The 12,026-nt window shown below is 32.7% G+C and overlaps 1 protein-coding gene across 1 annotated transcript in view; it reads right to left on the bottom strand.

The window, feature by feature from the left end:
* Positions 1 to 3,493: 3,493 nt before the first annotated feature.
* The window catches only part of zgc:153039 (uncharacterized protein LOC767698 homolog), a 48,048-nt gene continuing 39,515 nt past the window's right edge, over positions 3,494 to 12,026 (bottom strand). Inside the window, exons 10-13 of the mRNA XM_058744753.1 lie at positions 10,928 to 11,120; positions 7,274 to 7,448; positions 6,360 to 6,506; positions 3,494 to 5,147 (exon numbers count right to left, since the gene is read on the bottom strand). Of these exons, the coding sequence (XP_058600736.1) occupies positions 4,240 to 5,147; positions 6,360 to 6,506; positions 7,274 to 7,448; positions 10,928 to 11,120 (1,423 nt within the window). The 3' untranslated portion in view covers positions 3,494 to 4,239. The remainder of the gene's footprint in view (positions 5,148 to 6,359; positions 6,507 to 7,273; positions 7,449 to 10,927; positions 11,121 to 12,026) is intronic.

The following is a 12,026-nucleotide window of genomic DNA, read 5'->3' as shown; positions in this document are numbered from 1 at the left end:
GACAGAATAACAGAACGACAGACAGAATGATAGAACAACAGAGTGAGTGATAGAATGACAGGTGTTCTATCGTTCTGTCTGTTGCTCTAATGTTCTATCTATCATTCTGTCAGAGACAGAACTGTAGACAGAACGACATAACTTTAGACAGTACAATAGAACTACAGACCGAACGATAGATAGGATGACAGACAGAATGATAGACATAAATAATGACAATGTTACAATGGCAGACAAAGCTACAGCAAGAATAACAGAATGAAAGAATGATACAAAAATAGTCACAATGACAGACATAAACAGCTGATATCATTCAGAAACCGATCTTGTGTAACTAGTTTTTACATTCATTCATGTTTAGCTTCAGCTCTAAAAATGAACACAAACCAGACTAATAGCACACTTCCAGCACAAGGAAACAACCCTTAAGGCTGGAATACACTACACAACTTTTGCCCCGGTTTCCGCCCATTTACAGTCCAGAGAAATCAAAGCTGGCCGGTCAGAGACTCTGATTCCATCCAGTCGGAGGAGATCAAACCTGTCTGATATTTTAGAACACATTGTTTTCATTTGTCAAGCGTCTCTGCATTTCTGAGTTTGTTGTGATTGGAGCAACTTTAAAGTCTGCCAGTGTGTGATCTTTAGTTGCTTAGTGTATGATGGTCAGTTTTTCCTCTGTGACTGTTTACAAAGTTGGTACGTGTATGATGTCTAGCGTTTTTAAAATTTGTTCAGATTTTAAAAGTCATGTAGTGAATTCCAGCCATTACACAACTACTGTACAATAAAGAACAACATCAGACCAGCACACACACACACACACTCGCTCACTCACTTACTCACACACACACACACACAGATGCAGACACAGAGACAGACACAAACACACAGAGACACACACACAGAGTTATTAACTTGGTTTTAAACTTTAAGTCACACTAATACCTGAATATGTGAGTTTGACCTCCAGGAAAACAGCTGAAGATGAAGGTCTTTCATTTTAAGAGCAGCGAGTGAAATCTTATCAGACCAAAGACACAGAAGAGGAGAGCTCAGCTTATCTCTGCCAGAACATTAGAGAGAGAGAAAAGAGAGAGAAATAAAGGAGAAACAAGGGTGAGCGCAAGCAGGCGGAGGAGAAAACTGTGATAATGGGTCGAAGGAAAAAAATACTGCCAGAACTTTTGTTGTTTCCTCGCAGGTAATTACAGAAGATTACTGTAGCTCGTTATGTTATGACCACTGACGCACTCTTACAGCTCTGCATGTTTGTGTGTGTGTGTGTGCGCGAGAGAGAGAGAGAGAAAAGGACAAACACTATGATGAACTCACAAGAGAGAAAAATCGTAAAAAAATTAAATGATTTTAATTAAATAATATAGCTTCACATATAATTACACACACACACACACATGTTCGTTTTTGTGAAAGTGGGGACTCTCCATAGGCGTAATGGTTTTTATACTGTACTTACTGTATGTGCTATTGTACACCAACCCTACACCTAAACCTACCCCTTACAGGAGACTGTCTGCTATTTCAGATTTTCAATACACTCCATTCTGAGTGATTTATAAGCGTTTTGAAAAGTGGGGACATGGGTAATGTCCTGAAAATGTCACCTTCACCTTGTAATACCTGCCATACCCTCGTCATTATACACATCTATGTCCTGACTTTTCACAAAAGCACACACACACACACACACACACATATATATATATATGTGTGTGTGTATGTGTGTGTGATATATATATATATATATATATATATATATATTAGAACTAAATTATATCTAAATATAGAAATGTTGGTTATCTCATGAAATATTTATTTATTAACAAAAAATATTTAATAACAATATAAATATTAATCAGTTATGTTATGAAATAATATCTATTCTAAAATTCAAATTTATACATTGTAATACATTGCAATAATATGCTGTTATGCAAATTACATGCACATACTCTCACACACACACACAGTGAGACGTACATAAAACTAATTATATTATAGTATTTATACACGCACACACAAATATATAAATATAAAAATGGATAAATATATAATTGAATCATTTCGTTGTTACATTAAAATAATTTAAGACAATAATTTTATATTAAATAACATATCTCTATCTGTCCATCTATCTATCTATCTATCTATCAATCACACAGTGGCCTCAAAAACTATTTGGACACTTAAAAGTTTGTAAAATGTCACTGCATTCGATTGAAAATATCAGCTCTAGAGTGGTTTCCTTGAAGGAGAGCAGCACAAACACAGAGCCGCAGAACAGCAGCTCATGTCGAGTGTGTTTGTGTGTTTGACAGAATGAACTCCTGCGAGGAACTCAACACCTGTCTGTGTGTGTGTGTGTGTGTGTGTTCGCAGCAAATGGCATCACAGCACTACGAAGGGTCTCCCGGCACCCACAGCGCCATGACAACCGCTTCCATCGCCATGGCGATAAAGATGCTCTGACCCAAAGGGCCGCTGCTGCAGGAGTGGATGTGATGTGATGTCAGCGCATTCGATCATTTCAGTTCATGGAAGCCGTCCAAATAAGCACTCGACCTCATTCAGCTCAGGTAAGAGTCCTTCAGCTAACAGGTTTATCTCCTCCACCCCCCTCACCCCGTTCTCACGCTCATTCTCTGATGTTCAGTTAAAGACCTGCTTTTTTATACTTCAGTCGAATGTCTCACATTCAGATGCCTCCAATAAACAAGAATGCAAAAACTGAGCGAGACGCGTTCACGTCAGATTAACTAAAACTAAAAAACAAGTTACTTGAAATAAAATAAACTTCATCTGAAATCAAATCAAATATAAAAAAGATAAACATTTTATTTGAGCTAGTAGCCAAGGCATCATTTATAAATTTTCATTCTATACTTTTATTTAGTTTAAATAATGCACCAAAATAAAAACTAGGCAGACATTTTAAAAAAGCAAAAAAATGACAAAAGCACATAAAATTACTAAAACTAAAATCAAATAAAATATTTATAAATAAATTATTTTTAGAATCATCATGACATCTTTATTATAAACAAGCAATTTTCCACTTATATTCTCATTACTATAATTTTAAAGAAAAAAAGAGTGATATATTCATACATAAGTGGCATTTGTTATACTACCTTCAGTTTGTGATATGAATAAAGAAAAAACGTTGTATTGTAGCATATTTTTACAGCAAAACCTCTGCAATACAAATATTCTATTACAGCAATGAGAATCAAAAGTGTGAATAGTGAAAAATAGTAAAATCTCAAAAGTAAAACATCAGTTGCATTTCAAAAAAAATATTTTTTTGGAGTGAAATGTAGCCAAAAAATTGTTTGTGAGAATTTACATCCAATAATAAACCATATCAGTAATGTGTCCAAATAAAGTAAAAAAAAAATTTAATTATTGCAATAAATATTTGCTAAATTAATAGAACTACATTCAATTCAAATAAACAAATCAACAACAGTCATTAAGCAAACATTATTTATTTTTATTCAATTATTAAACAATTTCATTTTTTTATATACTTAAATTTTGCAGTGCTTAAAATGATTGCATATTAAAAACGATACAAACACAGAATGGAGTGTGATTTCGTAAACGCGTTTGGAGGTATACTGTCGTACCGTTTGTTAGTCACGTGTGTGTGTTTGTGTTCAGTTTTGTAACAAAAAAGGCACGTGTGACACACACACACACACACACACACAAAGCACTTTGGTTTGGTGTGAATAAAACTGTAAAACTCAGTGGTACCGTTGAAAGCAAGAGCTCCATCTTGGCTGTAAAAAAAAAAAAAATTTTATTATTGCATCAAGTAAACAAACACACTCGCAAATCTTTGTTCTTTTGCTGTTGAAATGCAAAATACTTCTGGAGTGGCTAAAAACATCGTAAAAAATTACAGTTGGGAAAAATATTCAGGCACAGCACCGGAATACCGAGTGGCAACATTCTGGAATTCCAGGAATTCCACTTGTTACATTGTTACAATCCGAGAAAAGAAAAGAAAACAACAAGGAGAGATGGAAGAACCGGAATGGAATGAGTAGAACGTTTTCTCGTGATCCGTAACATCTTTGTGTAAATCTTCTCTCTCTTCCAAAGTAAATATGTGAAGTGCTCAGAAAAAGTGAAAAACAATAAATCGTTTCGTATCTTTTTTTCGTTTAAATTCCTCTTTTTGGAATTTAACATACACATGATGAGGAAAGGTCAAAGGTCAGTGGTGATGACCGGTGTGACCCCGTGGATCAGGAGGGTCGGACCCAGGTTACGCGTGAGCACCTCTAGCTGATTCAGGTAGTCATGGTAACGGCTGGTGTCGGCGGGAGGGCGGGGCAAATACAGGAAACGGATGGCAGGTGGGCAGAGTGTCTGGTTCAGGATGAGTTTGTTAACCGCTTGTAAATATTCATCTGACACTCGCGAGGTGTTGCTAGGGAAACTGTTCGCGAACGCTTTATCGTCTTCGACTCCGTCCTCTTCACTTTCCATATCTTCAATTTTTTCCGATCGCGTCTGCCGTTGCCAGTGAAGCGCGACTTGTGAATCCCAGGGAACCGTGCAGATTTCCGCCTTCATTCGCAGTTCTTTCAAAAGATGTTTGAGTTTCTGTTCCGTCCCTTTAAGGCTTCGCCCCTCCTCCACGCATAAAAAGAGGCGGAGCTTAGCTTTCTGCCACGCCCTCGTCATGTTCAAAATACACGCGAGCTGAAGCAAAAACAGCGAGCATGTGTCGACATATGCGGCGCTGTCCGGACGCAAGAGATTCACCGGCCACACATCGACGTATATGGTCCCCTGGAGCGCCTGTGTACGATCGAACTGACCGAAATATCGCGCCAACGCTACGTTCTTCAGCATCTTCACCGCATCTGCGATGACGCACACGTACTCCTGAGGCCCTAGAGACTTCCCGCCCCAGACTCCGCCCCTGCCCACAGGCACGCCCCCTCGCACTGGCGGGAAATGGAAGGGCGGGTCGTTTTGGTCTTCAGGGTCGTCGGTTTGAGACGAGTTGTCAGAGATTTTGCATATCAATAAAGAGGAGTCCTGCAGCTGGTCCTGAGGTGAGATGTCATCATAGAAACCCAAAACCAGAGTATTGGGTCTCATACCACCTGCGAACATAAATAAATAAAAATAAATTAATAATATATAAATATAAATACATAAATAAATAAAATTAAATAAATATTCAAAATAAAAATCTTTAAAATAAAACAAATAAAATATAAATAAAAAGTAAATGAAATATATAAAACATAAAAATAAATAATATTAAATAAATATACAAAAGCAAATAAATAGAAATAAAAAATTAAATAAAATATAATATAAACATACAAAACAAAATATATTAAAATAAATAAATAAACAGAAACAAACAAAATAAAATAAATATACAAAATACTTTAAAACAAATAAATAGAAATAAAATATAAAGTAAATAAAATATATAAATATATTAAAATATTTAATTAAATAAATACACAAAATAAAATACTTTAAAATAAATAAAACATAAATAGAAATAAATATGAAGTAAATGAATAAAATATATAAATATTAAATATATAAACATTAGTAAAAATACATATACATAATAAAAATACAAAGTAAATGTAATCAAACATAAATAAACAAACATAACAGATAAAATAAATAAAGACAATAAATAAACCAATAAACAAACAAATAAGAATAGAAAACATAAAAATAAATAAATGTATAATAATTAAAATATAAATTCAGATATATTCTCTAAAAACAAGTCTCATTATGTTACATTTTATAAAGTAAAAATATATATATAATTTTAACTGGACAACAAGACAAATTAAGAAAATAATATTTAATTAAAATTAAATAAAATATAAAACATTTTGCATTATATTTTTAAATAAAATATTTGTGATTAATTCACAAAATAAGATAAAAATATAAAAATACATTTTGCATTATTTTTAGATAAAATAATACTTGTGATTAATTCACTAAATAAAATATTTTGCATATATATATATATATATATATATATATATATATATATATATATATATATATATATATATATATATATATTTATTTATTCATTTTTATAAATAAAATAATATTTGTGATTAATTCACTAAATAAAATAAAATGATTAACTAAATAAATTACTGAAAACAGGCATGATCACATGGGTAATAACATAAACATTTTTCACTAGAATTCCCCCAAAATAACCACAATATATGCTGTAACCGTGATGACTTGATGGTAAAATGTATGTTTTTGGGGATGGCGTAAGTGAATTGAGGTTTGTGTGACAGGCGTCTGTCGCTCACCAAGTCCCGATATGAACAGCAGGTGTTGAACTCCATGTCTGATAGAGTCGGCCAGCGTGAGATTAACAAACGCTTTAATATTCAAATGATCCACCAGAGACAACCAGGAGTCATACTGAGACTGCAGCGGATCCGACGGGAGAACGTCTGCGGAGAAACACAGACAGAGTTAGTGCCTCCATACAGATTAAACAGGAAGATTTTCAGCTTAATATTCATGTACCACACACATGCAACGCCTGCTGTCAATTACCACAGATCATCATTCGGCCGGCGTACCGCTCAAATTTACTGAAGATTTCACTGTGTTAATCAACAGGAGGTCAGGTTGAAAATAACCCAAAATATTCCTTTAACTTCTTCAGTAAATGAATGAGATACATAAATAAAACACGTAAATATAAAAATAAATATAAATATAAAAGGCAAGGCAAGTTTATTTATACAGCACATTTCATACACAATTGAAGTAATTCAAAGTGCTTTGCATAAAAGGAAATATAAAATAATAATTAAAAATAAATATATTACAAATAAACAAATAAAATAAATGAAATATATAAATACATAAAAATTAATTAATTAAATGCATAAAATAAATTTAAAAGAATTTAAAAATTCAAAAGAAAGAACAAACAAACATACATATATAAAATTAAATAAACAAATACATAAAATAAAATATAAAAGTAAAATACATTAAAATAAAATAAAATATAAAACAAATAATAAAAATACATTAAAATGAACAAATACATACAAATAAAATAAAATAAAATAAAATAGCTAGAAATATATAACAAATTAATCAAATATAAATAAAATAATAAAACAAATACAAATAAATTTATAAAATACATAAAATAAATAAATATAAAAAATAAATATATGTGATCAGAAAGAATAAGTTTTACCCAGGTCTCCGAGCTGCACGTGTCCCAGCACATAGAGGCCGCTCTTCTTGATGTCGTTGATGAACGTGATCAATCCCACACTGCACCTGGGGTTGGACACCATCAGCAGCACCTGCGGCCTCCAGAACTTCACGTGATCCTTACGAACGTCCAGCATCAGCAGGTATTTACGCACCTGAAACAAACACAAACAAGCACACAAGAGTCTGTCAAACAACTTCAGAGTGTCTTGGCTGTTTACAGGATTAATAATTTTCTTGCTAGAAATAAATACAAACTAAAACTAAAATAAAAATAAATTAAACCTAAACAGAAATAAAAATGAATGAATGAAAGAAAGAAATGTCTAAAATTCAACTAAAATAAAATTGTAATTATAAACCTATAATAGCATATGATTAATATACTAATATACCTAAAACTAATAGAAATATCAAAAGTACAAAACTAAAAAAATTATAAAATTAAAAATGGAAATATAAAATTAAAATCCAATTTAAAATAAATAAAATAAAAATATAAAATAGTATATAAATTATACTAAAGTTAAAAATACAAGTGTATCTAAAAAAATTAGAATATCGTGGAACAGTTCATTTTTTTTGTAACATTTCAAAAAGTGAAACTTTCATATATTCTAGATTCATTACATGTAAAGTAAAACATTTCAAAAGTTTTTTTTGTTTGTTTGTTTAATTTTGATGATTAGAGCTTACAGCTCATGAAAGTCAAAAATCCAGTATATCAAAATATTAGAATATTTACATTTGAGTTTCAATAAATGACCATCCCTACAGTATAAATTCTGGGTATCTCTTGTTCTTTGAAACCACAATAATGGGGAAGACTGCTGACTTGGCAATGATCCAGAAGACGAACATTGACGCCCTCCACAAAGAGGGTAAGTCACAGAAGGTCATTACTGAAAGGTGTGGCTGTTTACAGAGTGCTGTATCAAAGCATATCAAATGCAAAGTTGACTGGAATGAAGAAATTGGGTAGGAAAAGGTGCACAAGCAACAGGGATGACCGCAAGCTTGAGAATACTGATAAGCAAAGCCAATTCAGACACTTGGGAGAGCTTCACAAGGAGAGAACTGAAGCTGGAGTCAGTGCATCAAGAGTCACCACGCTCAGACGTCTTCAGGAAAAGGGCTACCAAGCCACTTCTGAACCAGAGACAACGTCAGAAGCATCTTACCTGGGCTGTGGAGAACAAGAACTGGACTGTTGCTCAGTGGTCCTAGCACCAGTCCTCTTTTCAGATAGAAGTACATTTTGCATTTCATTTGGAAATCGAGGTCTGGAGTAGAGGTCTTCACGGAGGACCTGTTATTGAACACACATGCAGTAAAGTGTAACGCACTTCTTGTTCTGTGTGTTTTTTGCTCAAATATAATTGCTCCGAGTCTTATTACAACCAACAAAAAAAGCATCGTTATTGTAGTTCAAAAGGGTAAATGCAACAGTCGAAGTTGACTCGAGAAAAACATCCATCACCAACAGTGACAGCAAGTAGACTTTTGAAGCTGGAATAATGAGTGGATTAAGAAGGCTCTTTCAGTCGGCGAGAGAAAGGAACAGCCTAACATGGATGGAAATTTATTGGCAAGGAGCATTGTATGCATTGCAGTCAGGGAGAAGGCTACTAACAGTAAGGGAAACTTGTTTACTGACTTAATAGCAGTTTGCTGTGCAATTTGTGCCAATCAGGTGCAGTCGGGTCTGTGTCTTCAAAGCCATTATTTCGAATAATGGTCGGGTCTGCGTCGAGTCCGCGTAGTACATTTAAAGCATTTCTCGGGTCTGCACGGGTTCAGGTCCCACTTCCAAATAAAATACGGGTCAGGGTCGGTTCCGTGCAGCACATTTAAGGGTCGGGTTCAGGTACGAATTTTTGGACCCGTGAAGACCTCTAGTCTAGAGAAAGACTTGAGAGGCACAGAATCCAAGCTGCTTGAAGTCAGTGATGATTTGGGGTGCCGTGACGTCTGCTGGTGTTGGTCCATTGTGTTTTATCAAGTCCAAACTCAATGCAGCTGTCTACCAGGAGATTTTGGAGCACTTTATGCTTCCATCTGCTGACAAGCTTTATGGAGATGCTGATTTCCTTTTCCAGCAGGATTTTAGCACCTGCCCACAGAGCCAAAACCACTTCCAAGTGGTTTGATGACCGTGATATTACTGTGCTTGATTGGCCAGCCAACATGCTTGACCTGAACCCCATATGGAATATATGGGATATTTTCAAGAGAAAGATCCGAATCGATCCGAGCTGAAGCTCAATAGTGCCTCAGCAGTGCCACAGACTGACCGCTTCCATCACGCCTCACTGATGCTGGAGTTTGTGCTAAACGAGCCACGACCAAGTATTGAGTGCAGAAATCAACATACTTTAAAGAACTGTTTTGTGAATCCTTTTTTTGATTGATCTTAGGAAACATTCTAATATTTTGAGATACTGGATTTTTGACTTTCATGAGCTGTAAGCTCTAATCATCAAAATTAAAACAACAAAAACTTTTGAAATGTTTTACTTTGCATGTAATGAATCTAGAATATATTAAAGTTTCACTTTTTGAAATGTTACAAAAAAAAAAAACTTTTTCATGATATTCTAGTAAACTCTACTAGTAAACTCTCAAAAGCACATAACAAAAGGGCCAAAACATTTTTTAAAAAGTACAATGAAAACTGAAAGTAAAAAATAAAAGCTGATCAAAAATATTAATTAAAAAAACTATAAAAAGTACATAAGAGTACATAAAATTAAAAATGTTTACCTAAAATTAAAAACAAAAATTTTAATATAAAAATTAAGCCAACTCAAAATATCAATTAAAAACTATAATATTAAATAATTAAATAACAAAAATCTAAAACAAAGAAAAGTGTGAAAAGCACATAACAAAATAAAAATATATATGCACGCATACATACACGTATGAAACACTGACTAATTACTGATATATGCAAAATATATAAAATAATGTGTCCTGAATAACAGAAAATATAACGATAAAAGCTAATTAAAAATATCATGTAAACCAATAAAAACGTAAAAGCACATGATTAAAAAACTAAATATATATATTAAAATAAATAAATAAATACATAAATACACACATACATATATATATATATATATATATATATATATATATATATATATATATATATATATATATCATTTTCTTTTTACCGTTTCAGAACAAATTCATCTTGATAATGTCAGATACCTTTGATAGAAAGGTATATAATGAATTACAATCAACCAAAATTTATTCAGCTGTTAAATTTAAGTACACAATTAGATAATACCAATTTAGCTCAACCAATTACCAAGCAATGCTTAATTGTGTTCAGTCTGTGTGTAAAAAGATTGCATTAGCAATTAAAGAAAAAACATGCTCAGGTCAAAGTGTCTGAATAATATTTGGTTCCAAATGTTTATCAATTTTACTGGTAGTCCACTGTATGAAGAATTTTTGGGTATAATGTGTCACTGTTTACTATATTTTGCTATCATCACTGCACCCACTAGTAAAAAAAATATATTAAAAATGATATCTGCTATCTGAATAATTTTTGGTTTGACTGTATATATATTAGTGTGTGTTAGTAATAAGTGAAGTGGCTGTAGTGGATGTGTACCTGGTGGAAGATGAGCGCCTGGCTGATGCAGCCCCAGCTGCTGACGGGACTCAGGTAGTGTATCAGCAGCAGCAGCAGCAGCATGAAGGCGATGCTGGCCGAAGCGTAGATGGCGTTGATCAGGAACATCATCACGGCGCAGCCCACGATTCCCAGAACACACGTGTGCCACGTGAAATACCTGAACGTCGGCCTGCGGAGACACAGAGACGGGTTTATGAGTCACTACGACAGCATTATCCCATCATAAACTGAGCTGCAACTTTAAAGACTCATCGTCTGGAGGCATATTTCTGGAGCAGATACACTAACAGACAGAAAAAAGATTCATTATGCTACACAATGTTATGAAATAAATACATTTAGATATTTTAACTGGACAACGAGGAAAAAATTGCACTTTAAAAAGGTTACACTTTATTTTAAGGTCTCATTATTACAGTGTAATTATACATTTAAGTACTGAGTAATATTAATTAACTACATGCACTTACTTTATGGTTAGGTTTATGGTTACTTGCATGTAATTATGCATAATTAATTGTCATTATAATAGTAAGTACATGTAACGTGTAACAAAGACACCTTAAAATAAAGTGTTGCCAAAAACAATAAATAAAACTAAGATAAAATTATTAAAATATTATACACATATATAATACACATATATACACACATACATACATATATATATATATATATATACATACATATATATACATTATATATACATATATATATATATATATATATATATATAACATTTAATTAATATTTGTAATTTTATTTTAATAAAAATTTTATTTGTGAAAATAATATAAAAATGTTTATATACATTTTAAATAAATAAAAAATACATCAAAATTTATGGTAACACTTTATTTTAAGGTGTCTGTTACACGTTACATGTACTTAATATTATATTATCACTAAAGTGTATATATATATATAGGCATTAGCACACGGGTTTTAAAATATAAAACATTTTTGTTGATATTCTAGCAAAAAATAAATAAATATATAAATAATGATGATATAAAATGACTCATAGCACATTATAAGGTTTTGGTGATAGCTCATATGATCAGACACAGACATC

Source organism: Onychostoma macrolepis, chromosome 15 (genome assembly GCF_012432095.1).
Source record: "Onychostoma macrolepis isolate SWU-2019 chromosome 15, ASM1243209v1, whole genome shotgun sequence".
NCBI lineage: Eukaryota > Metazoa > Chordata > Actinopteri > Cypriniformes > Cyprinidae > Onychostoma > Onychostoma macrolepis.
This window is presented reverse-complemented; position numbering and strand designations above follow the sequence as displayed.